At 54.2% G+C, this 17,603-nt stretch overlaps 1 protein-coding gene and 9 non-coding genes across 10 annotated transcripts; 7 read left to right on the plus strand and 3 right to left on the minus strand.

Moving 5' to 3' along the window:
* Positions 1-358: 358 nt before the first annotated feature.
* TRNAM-CAU (transfer RNA methionine (anticodon CAU)) lies at positions 359-431 on the minus strand. Its single transcript has one exon. It is a non-coding gene; the product is annotated as a tRNA-Met (tRNA).
* Positions 432-565: 134 nt separating this feature from the next.
* On the plus strand, positions 566-647 carry TRNAS-GCU (transfer RNA serine (anticodon GCU)). The gene has a single exon. It is a non-coding gene; the product is annotated as a tRNA-Ser (tRNA).
* Positions 648-3,846: 3,199 nt separating this feature from the next.
* On the plus strand, positions 3,847-3,918 carry TRNAP-AGG (transfer RNA proline (anticodon AGG)). The gene has a single exon. It is a non-coding gene; the product is annotated as a tRNA-Pro (tRNA).
* Positions 3,919-4,523: 605 nt separating this feature from the next.
* TRNAP-CGG (transfer RNA proline (anticodon CGG)) lies at positions 4,524-4,595 on the minus strand. Its single transcript has one exon. It is a non-coding gene; the product is annotated as a tRNA-Pro (tRNA).
* Positions 4,596-5,728: 1,133 nt separating this feature from the next.
* Positions 5,729-5,800, plus strand: TRNAV-CAC (transfer RNA valine (anticodon CAC)). Its single transcript has one exon. It is a non-coding gene; the product is annotated as a tRNA-Val (tRNA).
* An 834-nt stretch (positions 5,801-6,634) lies between these two features.
* On the minus strand, positions 6,635-6,710 carry TRNAA-UGC (transfer RNA alanine (anticodon UGC)). Its single transcript has one exon. It is a non-coding gene; the product is annotated as a tRNA-Ala (tRNA).
* Positions 6,711-8,176: 1,466 nt separating this feature from the next.
* TRNAP-AGG (transfer RNA proline (anticodon AGG)) lies at positions 8,177-8,248 on the plus strand. The gene has a single exon. It is a non-coding gene; the product is annotated as a tRNA-Pro (tRNA).
* A 370-nt stretch (positions 8,249-8,618) lies between these two features.
* TRNAA-UGC (transfer RNA alanine (anticodon UGC)) lies at positions 8,619-8,690 on the plus strand. Its single transcript has one exon. It is a non-coding gene; the product is annotated as a tRNA-Ala (tRNA).
* A 1,816-nt stretch (positions 8,691-10,506) lies between these two features.
* On the plus strand, positions 10,507-10,588 carry TRNAS-GCU (transfer RNA serine (anticodon GCU)). Its single transcript has one exon. It is a non-coding gene; the product is annotated as a tRNA-Ser (tRNA).
* Positions 10,589-15,388: 4,800 nt separating this feature from the next.
* LOC132075246 (feather beta keratin-like) lies at positions 15,389-15,676 on the plus strand. Its single transcript, XM_059475455.1, has one exon. It carries the CDS (start codon positions 15,389-15,391, stop codon positions 15,674-15,676), a length of 288 nt encoding a protein of 95 aa, XP_059331438.1.
* Positions 15,677-17,603: the final 1,927 nt, after the last annotated feature.

Raw genomic sequence — 17,603 nt, forward strand, 5'->3', positions numbered from 1 at the left:
CTCCTCTATCGTTTATCTGTTGATGGAGAACCCGGGGCACCAGTAAAATCTCGATAAAGGTGGGATTCGAATCTACGCGTGGAGAGCGCAATGGATTAGCAATCCAGCACCTAAACCACTCGGCCGCTTCTTTAGGTCTTGCCCCTCCGTCCGCCCCCCACGTGTGGGAACCGCTCCTCCCACACCGCTCCTCCCACCGCCTTCGGCCTCCCCGTGCCCTTGAGGGCCCGGCCCCGTGGGAGCCGCCCGCCGCGGGGCCGTACGAAGGCGTCGGCAATGTCTGGGCCGGGCACACTGCGGAGCCACCTCGGGTGGTCACGGGGAAACAAAAAAAAGACCCCAGTAAACCGCAAAACGCTGCCCTCTCTGAGGCTCGAACTCAGGACCTTCAGATTATGAGACTGACGCGCTGCCGACTACGCTAAGAGGGCGTTGGAACGATTTCCTGTCGTCGGGCGTCCGGCGGGCGAACAGACGACGAGACCGGGACCGGCCCCGGGGCAGGGAGGGAAGGGGCTGCGGCGATAGGATCAGACCGGCAGGGGGCGACACAGTGCTGCCGGGGGACGAGGTGGCCGAGTGGTTAAGGCGATGGACTGCTAATCCATTGTGCTCTGCACGCGTGGGTTCGAATCCCATCCTCGTCGAGATTTTGCTGCCGCGCGGGGGGAACTGGGGACCTTCGGGGTGGGCTCGGATTCTTGCGGCACATGGGGACTCGGCGGGGGCGGGAGGGGAAATGGTACTAGCTAGTGCCTGGGCTACACTGGCATCTGCATCCTCTCCAGGATCAAAAGTCACCCGTGCCCTGGAGATTTTGGAAAGGGGATGGCAGAAGACATTGACGTAATGTTTAAAGGGCCAGCCGACGTCCTCATGTAGAGGGGCGGATAGTCTCCTATCCAAGACGCATGGAGAAGAAAGCACTTAGAAATCGTTACAAGAGCGATTACTGCCGAAAGTGGCTGTTGAGCAGTCAGGCTATAACCTTCTGAAACGTAGAGTGTAATAGGGAAGTAAACTGGGCCAAAGGAAGTGTGAAACCATGGATGGATACCCTGGATACTGCGGGGAGAGCAGGCAAAGAAGGTATAGGAGGGTTTTTCCCATCACAGTTGTTGTTAATTATGCCCATTCGTTGTAACTTGGGCAAAAAGCAGCAAAGAGGGCAAAAGACAGTGCAAATCTGATTCTGCACGTGGTGGGAGCCCAGAGGGGCAGAGGAAGGTGCCCTGGCCCCACACCATCCCTATCCCCCAGATGCTGGGTGTGGCTGTAGATGACTTACCTGGAGAGGCATCCAAACAGCTCCCTTCTCCCCACCCAGCGGGGATTAGCCCTCTCCTATGGCTCATCCTGGCCATTGGACATGTCTGGGCATCCTGGGAAGGTACCTGAGGTGCTGCCAGGTCGCTCCAGCCAAGTGTAGGAACCTGGAGGGTGGGCTGTGGGCTAGGCAGCCATGCCGAGGGAGACAGATCCTCCTTGCTGTTTGTGGGGCTTGCAGGCACCACAGGGCAGGGGCAGGTCCTGGGTGGGAGGGACACCTTGGTGAATTTTTATGTCCATTGGGGGACCCTGAAATAAGCTTTCAGTAAAAACGTGCACCCAAGCTGCTCTGAGTCAGTGTCATCATTGTGAGGGGCAAACGAGCAGTGGGGAAGCCCCAGCAGTGTCCCCAACTTGTGCCAGAGAGGAAAACCAGACTTCCAGGAGCCATTGGAAGTCGAATCCAGGATCTCCTGTTTACATGACAGATATGTTAAACAGCTGAGCTAGAGCCCCCACCTGCCCCACTGCCGGAGTGCCCCATGGCCACAGACACAGCCCTTCCCATGCCATCCCCATCCCGCTGCCAACTCAAAAATAGGGTCTCTCTGCAGGACCAATGTGTCGGGACTCCAGAGACAGGGCACAGCCCCATGTGACGCTCTGTATGCCACGCTACGTTCAAAGCCCTACACATGTCCCTGAGGGATAAAGGGCGATGGCCGGGTCCCGTCGGGCTCGGCACCGGCTAGGCGGGAGGAGGGCGATGATGCCCAAAAAGAAGGGCTCGTCCGGGATTTGAACCCGCGGTCTCTCGCACCCTAAGGCACCCTAAGCGAGAATCATACCCCTAGACCAACGAGCCGTGGCGCTCTCCCCCTCCCCCAAGGCCCGGCTGCCCCCCCCCCCGCACACGGACCCCCTCTCCCCGCCTCCCGCACGGCTCCGACATCGCAGCCCCGACACAGCGCTGCGCCCGCCCCGCCAAGCGCCAAGCACCCCCACGCAGCCCGCACACTCGCGCCCCGAACCGCCACCCGAACCGCCACCCGAACCGCACCGCTAAACCTCCGCACCCCGAACCGCGCCCCGAACCGCGCCCCGCCACAGCGCCCCGCCGCCCTCGCTGCTCCTCCCGCGCCGCGCCGCCGGCGCTGCGATGGCCGAGGGTTGAACGCGGTGCACTCGAAATCCAGCAGGGGCTCCCTGCGCAGGTTCCAATCCTGCTCACTGACATGGGTTTTACCCAAAGCCCTGACACCTCTCTCTATTGGGAGTCCCGGCAGGAGTTGATAGCGGGAGCGTCATGAAGAGCCACACGGCCCTAAGCCCTACCTTCTCTTCTCCCTCAGGCGGTATTCACGATTTGGATACTGGAGGTGGAGCATCCTGAAGATTCTGAGTGTATTACTCCTCAAAACCCTCTCCCACATCCTTGGAAGGACAGTGTACCCCCCTTCAGTGCTCTGGGTATGTGTTTTAGAGTGGAAGTGGTCCTGAATTCAACTGTTGCATGAATCTGCCTACACTATCCTCCTCCTTCTGAGCTGGTCCCCTCAGCATCGATTTTCACCCCAAGAGACGTCCTGAGCCCTGTGGGGAAGTTAAAAAATGCCTTCTATGCTCTGCAGCCTCCAGGCACGGTAGGGAAACAGCCACAAGATTTTTATACAACCTTGGGATGCCAGGACACAGCACCAGGCCTTTCGTGGAGAGCTCTGGCAGCCTCACAACCATCAGAGAGGTGTTTGAGAAGGCACAAGGATGTGGAGAATGCTTAGGGGTTGATCTGAACTACATCTCTCTCCGCCAGCAGCATTTTGCCACCAGTCCTTTGGAGTCCATCTTTCCCACAGGGATGTACCCAGCTAACAAGGGTCACCCTCAGTGCTGGACATGGTGAGTGGCCAAAAGTAAGAGATATCTTGGAGTTAAACCCAGGTCGTCCTACACCCAAGGCAAGAATCACACCTCTAGATCAATGAACTAGGAGGTGCTCATTCTGTCCCCCACTCTACATCTTCCAGACCTTGTTGGGGGTTATGGGGTGCCAGGGCTGCGTGTGGCCTCGCACAGTGTGGGAGCAGGGAGGTGTCTCTTGCTGTAGCCACGAGATGCCAGATGCAGCACATGGGACTCACAGCCTCTGTTTCCTCCATCAGTGGCCCTCGGCGGCCCTTGCAGCAGTTGGAATGGCCGGTGCTTTGTTGTGGCACGTTTTGCTGTGGGGCATGGTGCAGAGGGGATGTGCTGTGAGCGGTGTTTGTGCTCAGTGTCAGCAATGGGCGTGTGTGCGTGTCAGGGCTGTGGGTGCATGGGGGCGCTGCGGTTTTGGGGCCAGGGGCTAAGGGGGGAGTGGAGCGAGCAGCGTGTTCGGTGTGCGGGCGGTGGCGTGTGTGAGGCGTGGAAGGGCTGTGCAGGGTTGTGCATGTGCGTGTGCGTGGTGTCGGTGTGCGGGCAGGGCGGCGAGGTGTGTGAGCGTGTGTGAGCGTGGAGCGCCGCGCTGTGAGCGGCAGCGGGGACGTGTGCGGGGTGCGCTGGGGCAGATCGGGAAGGGCGGGAGAGCTTAAGCCCTGCGGCTCGTTGGTCTAGGGGTATGATTCTCGCTTAGGGTGCGAGAGGTCCCGGGTTCAAATCCCGGACGAGCCCTTCTTTTTACACACCCAGCGCTGCGCCGACACCCGCGTGAGCCCCAGCACCCGTGCTCACGCCAGGAGACACCGGGAGCCCCGTGGGGAAGGGACTCGGGCTGCCTCCACTCTCTACGGCACCTGGCCAAGGAGGGACATCTCGCCACGCATTTCCTTGCTGCCCGCCTTGGGTTGCCGGCAGGCAATCCCAGCTGCCCCGTGCCCACAGGGAGCCGCAGGGATTTCTTGTGGGCCATCTGGGGCTCTCTGGGGGCCGTGTATGCGTATGCGGAGGGCTCTGGAGCGGCAAAAGGAGATGGAGATGCTGGGGGTTGATCCCTGGGCTTCTAGCATGCAAAGCAAGCGCTCTCCCACTGAGCTACATCCCCGTGCCACAGCAAGGGGAGTTGGCCAAGTCCCTTCGCCCCACTTTGCCCCGCATGGCTCCAAACCCGACTGTCACAGGCTGCACTCCACCTTTCCCAGTCCTGCGCCCCTGCTGGTTTAAGGATGTGCCCAGAGAAAACACTGTGCCCATCGCTGCTCTGCAGGCACTGCTTCCCTACCTCCATCCCCATCCCCCTGGCTCCACCACATCCCAAGGCGCGTAGGTACCCAAAAACAGGGCTCGTCCGGGATTTGAACCCGGGACCTCTCGCACCCGAAGCGAGAATCATACCCCTAGACCAACGAGCCAGATTAACACATTCTTGAGAAAAGCCTCTTTTTAGTTCGAGAACTCACAGAACTGCCTGGTGTGAGATGGGACCTGTGGCAGCTCGGTTTGTCTCTGATCGATGGTCACCATGAAGAGTTCACCCTTGTTCTTCTCTGGCTGTGGAGATGTCATCTGGGCATATGTAGCAGGTTGCTCTGGAATGCCAGAGACTGGAATGGAGGAAACAAACAATGCTCTATTTCCAAACAATCAGTGTTAAATGAAGAAAATAGGTCACGCTGCTTTTGGTGTTGAATAAAGCTGAAACCAGCCTGACTCATCAACCTCAAATTTAAACATCCTGATAGTGAGTTGAAGAACAGTAGCTCTGGCAAAATATCTGGATAAAGGAACAAACAAGTAATATTACTGATAACTTTACTAAAACTGTTGAGCTGGCACAGCTGGCCTGGACATATGTGGCTTACAGTCCATGCTTTTATAGTATAGAAGTCCCATATTTGAATGGCAGGTTTTTTTGACAGATCATTTCTTAAGGGTATGTGTAGAGATTCCCCCCTGAGAGACACTCCTCAAGGTCACTCCCTAAGGCTGAGCCCAAGAGATTGGCCCCCAGTCATTGGCTGGTCTGGGTGAGAAACATGAAACTTTACTTATTAATTAGTTTTGGCAGCTTTAATATATTTGCTTTAATAAAATTGTATCAATATTCTTTCATAGTGCACTATATTGTAATAGTTGTTATAGCACCTATATTGTGTAGTAAATAATTCTGTTAAGATTTTTTTGTCTAATCATCGTAATAAAGAATATGTATTTGTGTAAGTATTAATTTTAATATTTATTTTTAATCCTGCAGGATAAAGCTGTATAAAATTTCTACTACATCTATACAATATTTTAGAGATAAATCACTCCAAAATCTGGGGCTAAGATTGGGTCCAGCCACACCTAGGCTCCTCTCTGAAAAGTTTAGAAAGCCAGGGGTTCCTCTCCACATTTCAAGATTCAGTGGGAGTTTCTAAACTTCACCTGAAGCTCCCACTCTGCCGAGCACAGCATGGCTATGGGCTGTACCTGCCTGGTTTTAAAATGGGGGCCACAAGGAGCAGGGGGCTTGGCAGAACCCCCAGAGGTGACCACTCAGGCAGGGGATGTAGCTCAGTGGGAGAGCACTTGTTCCACATGTAAGAGGCCCTGGGTTCAACCCACAGCATCTCCAGCTTTTTTTTCCTTCCTCAAACCCACCTCCTCCACGGGCCAGTGATGATAAACTCACATCTACCTTGGGAAGGGCTCCCCAAAGGTGAGTGATGCACCATGGTAGAGCTTCCCCCTGAGGCTGCGGTGGCAGCATGACCCCCAGTGCCCTGACAGCTACTTCCCAACGCAGGAGGGAACCAGCCCTGGCCATGGCTGAGCTGTGCCTGTGCCCATGGGCACTGGGTAACCCTCTTCTCCTGACAGTCATGGCACCTTTCCATCCCAGGGGTCACCCAGCTAGGGACGCTGCCTGTGCCCTCCATGCTGGGCAGTGCCTCCCCTCCCTTGTCCTGACACTGCAGAGGCCATGCCTGGCCACAGGTGCCCAAAAGGAGGGGTCATGCATGAGCTGAAGCTAGAGTCCACGAGCCCACCCAATGCAAGAGCACTGCCCCTTCCCTGTCCACTCTCTCAGTTCCCCTGGTGGCCCACCCCACCCAGCCATAGGTAAAACCTGTCACAGTGAGCAGGATTCAAACCTGCACAGGGAACCCCTATTGGATTTCAAGTCCAACACCTTCACACCTCAGCCATCACAGCCCCAGTGGTCTTGACTCAGCTGATGACAGCCAGGACAGTGCACTTTGCCTCAGGTTATGCCATCCCCCAGCCTGGTGTGGGGCTCTGCTCAGCCCCAGCACCCACACCTGGAGGGTTGGGAAAAGGGAACATGCAGGAATATTTACTAATGGCTGGGAAAAAATCCAGGTGTCTTGGCCACAAGACAGAAAGCACAGGGAAGCATCTCCAACGATGCCCAGAGATACAGCAGGTCTTGGAGGGGAAAAAGACATGGAGATGGTCCTGGGGGTTGATCCCAGGGCCTCTTGCATGCAAAGCAAGTGCTCTCCCACTGAGCTACATGCCCCTGTACAAGGCAGCAAGGGCAGGGAGATGACCTGGCTGAGTCCCCTCATCCCTGGGGTGCACACTGCCAGTCTTGGGGTGTCAATCCTGCCCACCCAGCCAGGAAGGAGCACCCAGCCCTCGGTGTCAGAGCCCTGGTTATGCCGCAGGCCCATGCGCCAGCCAAAGAAGTTAGGCGCCCAAAAGGTGGGCTCATCGAGGAGGTGAACCCAGGACCTCTCACACCTTAAGTGAGAATCATGCCCCAGATCTGTGCTCCCCAATTCTGGGAGTTGAGGAGGGTGCCTAATGTTGCCTTTTGCCCCTTGGCACAGCCTGGCGCAAGGAAATCATCTTACTATGCCCAGGAGGTGGGGCTGGCATTTGGAGGTCCATGGTACAAAACTTCTCTGAATCCAGTGGCCACAGGGGCAGGAGGACCATGAAGACAGCTGGGACCCTTGGACACCACCCTGCCCTTGCACAGGAGCATGTACCTCAGCGGGAGAGCGCTTACTTTGCATGCAGGAGGCCTTGGGATCAACCCCCAGCATCTCCATGTCCTTTTGCCTCTCCAGACTCCTCCCTGTTGGTTGTGGGGCTAGCAGAGCCCTCTACAGACCCCTGCCGAAAGCACTGGTGCTGCCTGCGGGCATGGCAGGCCCAAGAGTGCGGGGGACATCAGTGGTACACAGGGGGTGCCACACCCCATGCCAGCCCCTCGAGCTGCCCCACTCATCCTGCCCAGCCCCAAGCTGCAGTGACTGGGGGGGAACAACGGGAAGACCCCAGAGGGCTCTGCACCTCCAGAGAAAAACAGGACAGGCTCTGACCAAAACGACAATTCCTCTGGGAGTGAGACCCACATCTCCTCATACCTTAAGATGGAAACACACCCAAACCTGCCTTGTTGGGCACCTTGGCACCACTGCCCTGGGCTTGCGTGGGTCCCAGCTGGCCCATTGGTAAAAAAACGTAACCTCATCACCGGGAGGACTTCCCTTGAGCCCAGAGTGAGTGGTCCATGACTCCCTGCTCTACGATGCTACATATTCCTTGATAGGAGAAGTTAAGACGCCATTTATACCGGGAGGGTCGACTCCCATCTATGCAGGTAAAACCTATATCAGTGAGCAGGATTGGAACCTGCGCAGGGAGCCCCTGCTGGATTTCGAGTGCCACGCATTCAACCCTCGGCCATCGCAGCGCCGGCGGCGCGGCGCGGGAGGAGCAGTGAGGGCGGTGGGGGCAGCGGGGCGCGGTTCGGGGTGCGGAGGTTTAGCGGTGCGGTTCGGGTGGCGGTTCGGGGTGCGGGGGCTTATGGGCGCGGTTCGGGGCGCGGGTATGCGGGCTGCGTGGGGGTGCTTGGCGCTTGGCGGGGCGGGCGCAGCGCTGTGTCGGGGCTGCGGCGTCGGGGCCGTGCGGGAGGCGGGGCGGGCCCGGGGCCGGACGGGGACAGGGGGGCCTTGCGGGAGAGGAAGCGCGCCGCGGCTCGTTGGTCTAGGGGTATGATTCTCGCTTAGGGTGCGAGAGGTCCCGGGTTCAAATCCCGGACGAGCCCTTCTTTTTACACACCCAGCCCCCACCCTCACCACACCTCAACTCACTGCAAGCACCCGGCCCTGGCATTCGCACTCCCCCCTCGCCACCTCCGCCCGCCCGCCCGCCCGCCCGACACTGCAGCCGCCCGACACTGCAGCCGCCCGACACAGGCCTGCCACGCCTCCACTCTGCCCCTTACCTGCCCTGCCTGCTCTGCGCCACACTTATTCGCCCTGCTCCAAGCCCCTCCCCAGCCCAATGACACCTAAGGCACCCGCACTGCCTGCCAACACCTGAAGGCCCTTTCCCCAGCTTGGGCGGCAGGGCAAGGCAGCAGACACAGGCATTTGCTCGGATGCAGGAGAACGCCGGGCCAGGTGCCCTGGCACGGGGATGTAGCTCAGCGGGAGAGCGCTTGCTTTGCATGCAAGAGGCCCTGGGATCAACCCCCAGCATCTCCATCTCCTTTTGCCGCTCCAGAGCCCTCCGCATACGCATACACGGCCCCCAGAGAGCCCCAGATGGCCCACAAGAAATCCCTGCGACTGCCTGTGGGCACGGGGCAGCTGGGATTGCCTGCCGGCAACCCAAGGCGGGCAGCAAGGAAATGCGTGGCGAGTTGTCCCTCCTTGGCCAGGTGCCGTAGAGAGTGGAGGCAGCCCGAGTCCCTTCCCCACGGGGCTCACTGTGTCTCCTGGCATGACCATTGTCTTTGTGTGATGATTGGCGCTTAGGAGGAGCATTCAGAAAGGGAGATGAGACAGGCTGTCAGATCAGGGCAGTGTAGGGTGGCAGCTGGAACAGCTCTACCAGGGCAAGGCGAGGGGGCAGCATGTCCCTGTAGGGTCTGGGGATTGCCAAACCCAGCTGGTGGTGCTTATGGGATGTGTTGGTCTCCCTGTGCCAGGGCCGTGGGTCAGCACCAGGAGTGTTCCCAGCAGCTAAAAAAGATGGGGTTTGCAGCTGGGAAACCCCAAACCTGGGGCAGCATGTGGGCAGAGAAGTGAGCAGAGCATCAGGTGTTTTAAGGAGCAACCAGTGACAGGAGTGCCAGTGGGTGCCATGGCTCATCTGGTCAATGTGCTTGCCTTGTAAACAGGAGACCTTGGGTTCAGCTCCCAGTGGTACCTCAGCCGGAGGGACTATTTTTCCTCCCTGTCCCGAACCGGGTGCACTGCTGGGGGTCCTTGTCCTGCTCAGAGCGCTGTCAGCCCCCAGTTCTCTGTCCTGCCTGACTCTACTCTGGGAATAAAATGTTTCCTTCTGCTTCCTCTCCCTTCTCACCTCACACTGGAAAGCTGGGCTAAACTATTTCCAGAAACCAGGCAATTTGGGAAATAAGAGATACATTAGATGCTGTCTGGACCCCTCCCATCTTCCCTATTACTTTGCACAGCTGGTGTTGAATCATGTGGGAAAACCCTCTGGACACAGGTTGGGTGTGGGTGTCTAATGGAGATGTTTGGTGCAGGCGTTTTTGTGGCAACAATAAATGCCATGTTACTTTTTGCCACCCCATGGACACAGAAGGGAACAGGGAGAGGGGCAAATGAATCACAAACACTTGCTTGTCTCCCTGCCCTGCTGTGACAGGAGCTGCCAGGGCTCTGCCTGCACAGCCTTGCTCACCAAAGGACACCCTGAAGAACCAGCTCCAGTATTGCTGTATTGGGCAAACAAACAAACAAACAAACAAACCAACAAACCCCCCCCAAAAAAACCAAAAAACAAAACAAAAGAAACAACCCCCTGTGGGGAATTTAGTTCAAGCATGGCTTAAAGAAAAAGGCCATGAAGCCATGCAATTGAGAGAAAAGTAAAAGGTAGTTGCGAAGCAGTCCCAAAAGCAGTTCCCAGTCTGACTTCTATAAACAATTAGACTCTCTCAGGCATCACTCTATAAACAATAAGGTTCTCAGACAGTCTTCCCATAATAAGTGTAACACCCTCTCTGGGAAAAGATGGCACCCTGGGAACAGATGTGGAAGTTTTGGGAACCTTTCATATCACAGTGGGAACACTGGTTTTGTTTTGTGTAAACAATTATCGGTATTGTAAAACAAAAGGAGTGGTTAGAGTTTTCTCTGTTAGCCTATCGTAAACCTGGATTTTGTAATATGCATGAAGTTAATTAACACTGTTATTTAAAGTGACTGATAGATCAATAAATCGGAGTTTGATGCATTATAGGATGGTCGTTCTCCCCTCACTTCAACACCCCTCCTCCCCAAAAAATCTGCAAAACCAAATTTTGCTAAAAAGACCCCTGTATCAGAGGACGAGGTGGCCGAGTGGTTAAGGCGATGGACTGCTAATCCATTGTGCTCTGCACGCGTGGGTTCGAATCCCACCCTCGTCGGCTCTTCTGTGTGCTCCGTCCCTTAGATTGCTTTTATTGCGCAGCTTACCTCGTGCTCTCGGTGTTTTGCTCTGCTCTGTCAAATGCGCGTTACATCTGCCCCTGGGCTGCTGCTGCCAGGGGCTGCACCTGCTCCTCGTGGCTCAGGGTGTGGTGTGGCCCTTCTGTGCAATGTGCCATGGCAGCAGGGTGCCTGAGCCCACCTGCCAGCTGCTCTCCTGCCATCCTGCTGCTGCCTCCTCTCCAGGAGCACTGAACTGTAGGCAGGGGAGGTCAGGACTGCCCATCCCTGGGCATCCTCAAGGATGCCAATGGGAGTCAAAAGCTGCCTCTGGCATGTCTCAGAAGAGCTTGTTCTGGAGAAGGCAGAGCTACTGTGCACTGGCAGCTCCCTCCTGTGCCTGGAGCAGTGCTCACAGTGGAGATTCCTGGAGACAGGACAGAGTGACCAATGGCAAGATGAAGAGGAAAGAGGTAAAACTGCTTCTGGAATCTCAGAAGCAGAGAGGAAAGCCTTGCATCCGGTAGTCTGTGCTTTGAGGCACCTGGGGAAGTGTATCGTGCCAGTCTTTCTAGTGCCTTCCCTTTCTCCCCTCTACTCCTCTCCACTGATGAGCATGTGGCCGAGCAATTCCATGGCTTCAAGACAAGGTGAGGATGCTCAGGCTTAGCTGCCCACACCTTTTTTACCGTCACTGTGGCTACATTTCCTTCCCATGCCTTGGGGAGATTTCTCTGGGGACGAGTGAGAAGCTGCTTCCCTCTATCAGTGTCTCCTGAGCCAGAAACCATGACCAAACTGGGGGGAAACACCGGCCCCATCCCATTCCACTGCCATGAGATGCTGTGCTGTTTGGCCAGGTCTGCCACCCTAGGAAGGGGGAGATGTTGCTGCCTGGACAGCCAGGTGCCCTGCAAGGGATCTGTGTGAGATTTCCTGGGAAAAATGCATGAGTTTGGGTCCAGCCCTGCAGAGAGACCAACCTGCAGTTGGAGATGATGAAATGGGCTGGGGTGGTGGGTGCAGAGGTACAGCAGTGCATGGCAGGGGGACTGCTGTCACAGGATAGGGCTGGGGACTTGCAGAGCACAGGCAGCCAGGAGAGGACCCCTACTGATTCTATTGGGACACCCTTCAACCCTGCCCTGGCACACACATGTCCCTGTCCTGGTGAGCGGTGACGAGTCCTCCTGAAGGGAATGTGCCACTCTCAGTGGTGCTGTGGGGTATCAGCCCACTCTGGGAGCTGGAAATTACAGGGATCCTTTGGCATGGAACTGGATCATCTGCAGCCTTGGGACAGCGCCTGGCAGCCGGAGCCTGTCTCTCCCCAGTGGCACCCGCTGGGCTCCCTGGGCTGCACAGAGTGGCCCTGGAGCACCCCGAGTCTGCTTTGGCAAGGACACAGGCAGCCAGGATGCTCTGTGCCTGGGTCTGGCTGTATCAGGATTCTGCCTTCTGGCACTGGCGTGTCCCACTCATCCATCAGCCATTGGGGAGTGGTCCATGACTGTCCTGCTGCCAGGAGGCAAGCCCTGGGTGAGCACCCTGCATGCAGACATTCCTTGGAGATGGGATGCTGTAGGTCTGTTGCTGCTCCAAGATGTGCCCCTGCCTTTAGCTTTCAGGAGAAATTTTAGGACAGGGGTAAGCTCCCGCCCTCCAGCCAGTCTCGGACACATCCAGCCCTTGGGTCATTGGAAATCAAAATGCAAAGTGCAGCTAGGACTGGTGATAGGAAGGGAAACACATGGATTATTGATCCTGGGCCATGTTTTTTGTGTCCTTACTTGCAGGAAGGGGCAGGGCTGAGGTGGCCACACATCCTGGATCCATGCTGAAGTTAAGGAAATGGATCCAACATGTTTTGTTTGATGAAATTTTCTCAGGTTTGAGGTTCATCCAGAGAAAGTCACATCTCAAGCAGTAAGTGCTCATTCCCTGAAATGAATACAGATTGGAAATTCAGTCTTTGTTTTTCTCCCAAATATCTGCCCTTTCCCCATCTGTTTTCGTTTATAAAAATTCAGTCACTACACAGATCAGATTATTTTATCTTCCTAACATGTGCCTTTTGTTTCCCCTGCTGTCTTTTCTGGAAAAAGGACTTATTTCAGTCCACAGATCAGCTCACATTCGACAACATTTCCCCTCTGAGTGCCACATTGCATTTATCCCAAGCATCACTGCATCTATGGATATTATTCTCGGGCATGATGGTCCAGTGTGAGCAGAATTTCAAGTGCTTAAACTGTATTTCAAAACTGAAACACACAGTGAGGCTGCAGTTCTGAATATCCCACCCTGTGCCTGGAAGCGTGGAAGGGAGTCACCCAGGAAGGGCTGATTTCCTGAGAAAATGGGAGTGCACAGAGACATAGAACAGAAAAAAAAAAAAAAAAGAAAAAACCAAACAAACCAGCTTGGTAGAAGAAGGGTTTAATTCTCAAGCTGTGGGTCCAAGATGCACTTGTGGCATCAATTTATTATTCAAGAGTGGAGAAAAAAGCAGCACAGTAAAGCTTAAACTTTAACCTCATCTTTTCCTGCTTCCCAAGTCGCAATTTAGGAGATTATGAATGATGAACACACAGCGTCCTGCCTTACTCCAGGTGCCGCCAGGTTGCTTCTCCCTGAAGCCCATGTCCTCTGCTGAACCTCAGAAGATGTGATTCCCTTTTTCCCCTTCCAGAATGACGTTAAAAAATAGCTGAGTTCGGCCTCAGAACCTTGGAAAGGCTATTTTGCCCTTACAGGCAAGCAGAGAAGTCACTAGGGACCATTCAGTGAGATCCATTGTGGCCAAGTCATCTCAAGAACTCAAATGATCCCCCAAACCCCACAAGGCACATCTTTAACAAGATGCTCACAGCCCCACACACACATAGTACACGTCTCCCAGTTCTGCCAGGGTTTATTCCAGGGCAAGAGATGTTTGTGCTGTCAGTTGGGCTCTGCTTGTGTGAAATGAAAAGCCAGTTTCAGACTTTCCTTGCCTCTAGAGCTCATGATGGCTCATCATGGTCCTGCTTGGGTCCACATCAGCAATTCCCTCTCCCCACTGTGAGGCTGATTCATGTTTAAGTGCAGGTTGAGATGTTTGGGATGTTTAATAGCTAACAGGCTTACAGCAGATCCCAGATCCCCAGTGTCACACCAGAGCCTGTAATTACTGTAATTAACCCTGTCTTGACAATGTCACCCCATCACAAGGAAGGACACCTGTGACCTTCTGGCTCACTGCTACCACCCTATCCAAAGAGTGGGATGGAAGGGCTCTTGGAAGTCAGTTCCCTGCACAAAATCAGCCAGTTTAGGTATGTGTCATCTGTGTGGCTGGACTTCAGAGCCTCACTTTGCTTTTAAAATCTGATGTGCCTTCCAAGTATGACTTATACCCCAGGTATGAGGAATAATAACAAAAAAAAAAAAAAAAAAAACCAAACAAACCACCCCAAACAACAACAACAACAACAAAAACCAACAACAACAAAAAAAAACACAACCCCCCCCCCCCCCCCCACACACACACAAAAAAAAAAAAGCAGAAAAATCCTCTAAGTGCATCCAAACCCATAACAAATTGCTCACGCTGGGCTAGGTCAGTTCCCTGTGTCCACATCACTCATATCCTCACTCCTTCAGTCCTGCAGCCCCTCAGCTTTCCTGCCCTCCATGAAACTCCTGGCACAGGATTTCACTCCAAATGGATGTTCCTTCCTCCATTCAGTTTACATCCTTGATCTCACCTCAGGTGCATGAGAGAGCTGAATTGGTTGTGCTGAGAGGAAGGTGGGGATATGTCTGCTCTAAATTCTGTTGAAACACTCTCCTGCCTGGTGGCATAAAGACCTAAAATGTCCCTTGGCCTTAGGAAGGAAGGTAATTAATGCCTGTAGCCCAAATCATTTCAATCTTACTCAGTATTACATGGAAGCAAAACATGAGAGATGAAAGAGGGAACTGTTTAATCAGTCAGGGGAGCTTTCCAGGAGAAAACTGCTGGTTGTTGGGGAATTTCAGGCTGAAGGCACACACCCACTCCCCTGGGGGGTTGGGCCACCCTATAAAATTGTGGGGACAGTGCTTGGCCCCACCACCTGCTCCAGCTGCCACCACTGCCACCTCCATCTGGGTAAGTCGAGACAGGCTCCATCCCTTTCCCCACCCCTGCCTCTTCCCTTCCAGCTACACAGGACATAAGGGAAGGGTGTATTTCTGCCCTAAAATGAAGACTGCAAGGGGTTGCAGGATGCAGAGCTTATAGGGTCTGCAACCACATAATCAGTTGCATCCTGCATGATTTTCCTTGCTGAAGCAGAGAAACAAATTAGAACAGGACATGCCTGAGTTGCAGGGATTAATGTGTCCCTGTTTATGGATGAGCATCAAATGTCCCTTATATTTTGGGATGGAATGGTTCAGTTCATGTTGTGTTGATTTAAGTGGGTTTTGCTTCAACCACGCGCATCTTGTGACCACTTTGCTTGCCAAAGGCTCCCCATCAGCTCGGAGCAGGAGTAGGTCTGCTCTGTGGTCCCAGAACCTGGTGCCTCCAACTTTCCCAGACCAACCTGCAGCTCAGACAAAATTCCCCTCATTCTCCTGAGTGGTTTATGGGGCAAGGTGGGGGGAAGCTTTCTTTTGGTGTTTCTAAACCATCCAAACTCACCCTGTAGCTTGCTTTTTCATGCCTCTTATTATGGGAGGCATTGAGTGAGGGCTCAGCAAGGACAGACCGGCCTCTGCCTTGTTTTTACATCCAGCTCTGGCTTTCAGGTGCACATCCTTGCTGAGCCATGTCCTGCTACGACCTGTGCCTGCCCTCCTCCTGCGGTCCCCGGCCCTTGGCCACCAGCTGCACCCAGCCCTGCTTCCGCCGCTGCAGGGACTCCACCGCCTTCATCCAGCCGCCCACGGTCGTGGTCACGCTGCCCGGGCCCATTCTCAGCTCCTTCCCGCAGAACACCACGGTGGGCTCCACGGCGTCGGCGGCGGTCGGGAGCTACCTGCGCTGCTGCGGCATCCCTGTGGGCTCCTGGGGGCCGGGCAGGGCAGGACTGCTGTGCCTGGGCACCGGGCTGTAGGGTGTCCCCAGCGGGCTGCTCCTCCTGCCCGTGCCAGCAATGTGGTCAGGAAAGGAAAGCAAAGCACACGACCAAGACTAGGGGAGAGGACTAAGGAGATTCCCCTGGGTTTCCCAGCAGTTGCCCCAGGAGGATGGTAGCCATGCAAGCTTGTCACTCCAGACCGTAGCTCTGTACACCTTTATCTCACTAAGTCTTTATATTTCCATATTCTACACAGCATTTGCTGCTGGCTGGTCAATAAATGCTTCTAGCAGGTTGTAGATGGCAGATGATAATCATGGGGTGGTGGGACAAGGGGACACCTCTTGTAGAGATCAGCTTGTCCCAGAGTGGGGTTTATCCATTTCTTTACTGGGCACTGGAAGCGCACTTTGTACTCTGAACTGGTTGACTCTCCTTCTCATTAAAGACTTGCTACATCATAGCCTGAGTCTTCGGTTGTTCCTTGTTCAGGAGCCTGAAGGGGTGACCTCCTCTGGAGGCAGCTGGGGAGGTTTGGTTTTTACATGAAATGAGGGTTTCTGCTACCCAGTTCTTTCTTCCCTGTGCTGACAGACGTGTGTGGTTTGCTGGAACCAGTCCCAAGGCAACTTTCTTATCCTGGAAACCTCTCCTCCTGCCCCATAGCAAGCACCTGCTAAGGGAGGAATTCCTGCAAGAGCACACTTTATTGCCTGTTCCTCAAGGAGCTGGGAATGTGAAGGTTTGACATTTCAAAATCGCAATTACCCTGCATTTTGCAGTGATATTTTGTGGGGCTGAGCTAAGGAGGCGGGCATGGAGTCAGGGAAAAAAAGGCAGAAGTGGGATTTTTGGCAGATGGGCTTCTTTGGATGGGCATTCTATGCCAAGCTCACATAGTGTTTAATGGGTGACAGTGAAGAGTGAAAAAGAAGAGACAATAATTACTTGATGGAGAGGGGACACTAAAGTCCCTGGAAGATGTTAGGAATTGAGTAAAGCCTCTTTTTAAGATGCCATGGATCATGAGGCAGAACCTTTTCAGCTGATGGAAGAAGGAATAGGACTATGTGCATAAAGTTTGTGAGCATTCATAATGAGGGATTATGCTGAGCTTGAAAGCCTATTGGTCATCAAAAGCCTTTGACCAAGCTCAACTGGTTTTAATGCCCAGGAGACCTTTGCTGAGGTGCTCCTAATTTGGAGAAAATTTGCATGGCAATTTCTCATCAGCCAGTGCACCAGGAGAAGGGAGGTGTCCTTCTTCCAAGGACTGCTCAATATTTTTATCCCAGCCTGGCAATTGTCTGCAGAGATAGGATGCAAAATTTTGAATTAAAAATTACAAAAAGCTTTGAAATTCCAGCAGAAGTTTTGTTGGGAAGCTGTGGGTCTCTGGGCCTTGTACAGCTGCCTTCCTCAAACCCGCTGGACCGAATAGTCCAGGAGGGAGCAGGTGGACAGAATAATCACATTTTTTATGTAGCTTTTCACTGAATGACTCCACTGGTGAGGTTGTACAGATTTTAATTTGTGTGTTTTTTGGGTTTTTTTTTTCTGAAAATCCAATGTTTACAAAAATCTAAATAGCTCCTCGATTTGACTTGAAAATTGTGGTGTCTTAGTGTAGACAGGTGGGGAAATGAGGACCTCGGTGCCTTTCAGTGCTGCCTATCCTGAGGGTCAGGGGACTCTGTCTCCCATGGGAGCTGTGACTCCAGCTGGGAGCTGTGCCTCCTTGGCTTCCAGCTCAAGAGCAGTCCTGAATTCACCATATTCCCCCCTGCCCCCCAGGCCAGCCCTTGACCCAGGCAGGACCCCCCAGACCTGCTGATCAGGCCCTAAATACAGGTTTCTCTAGAGGCACTGCAGCCAAAGGCTCCAGTGAGACACACAGAGCTACATAACAAGAAGAGGATGAAAAATATTGCTTAGCAGGTGGAGGCACATGGAGGGAAATAGC

The sequence above is a fragment of the Ammospiza nelsoni genome, chromosome 7, assembly GCF_027579445.1.
Source record: "Ammospiza nelsoni isolate bAmmNel1 chromosome 7, bAmmNel1.pri, whole genome shotgun sequence".
Taxonomy (NCBI): domain Eukaryota; kingdom Metazoa; phylum Chordata; class Aves; order Passeriformes; family Passerellidae; genus Ammospiza; species Ammospiza nelsoni.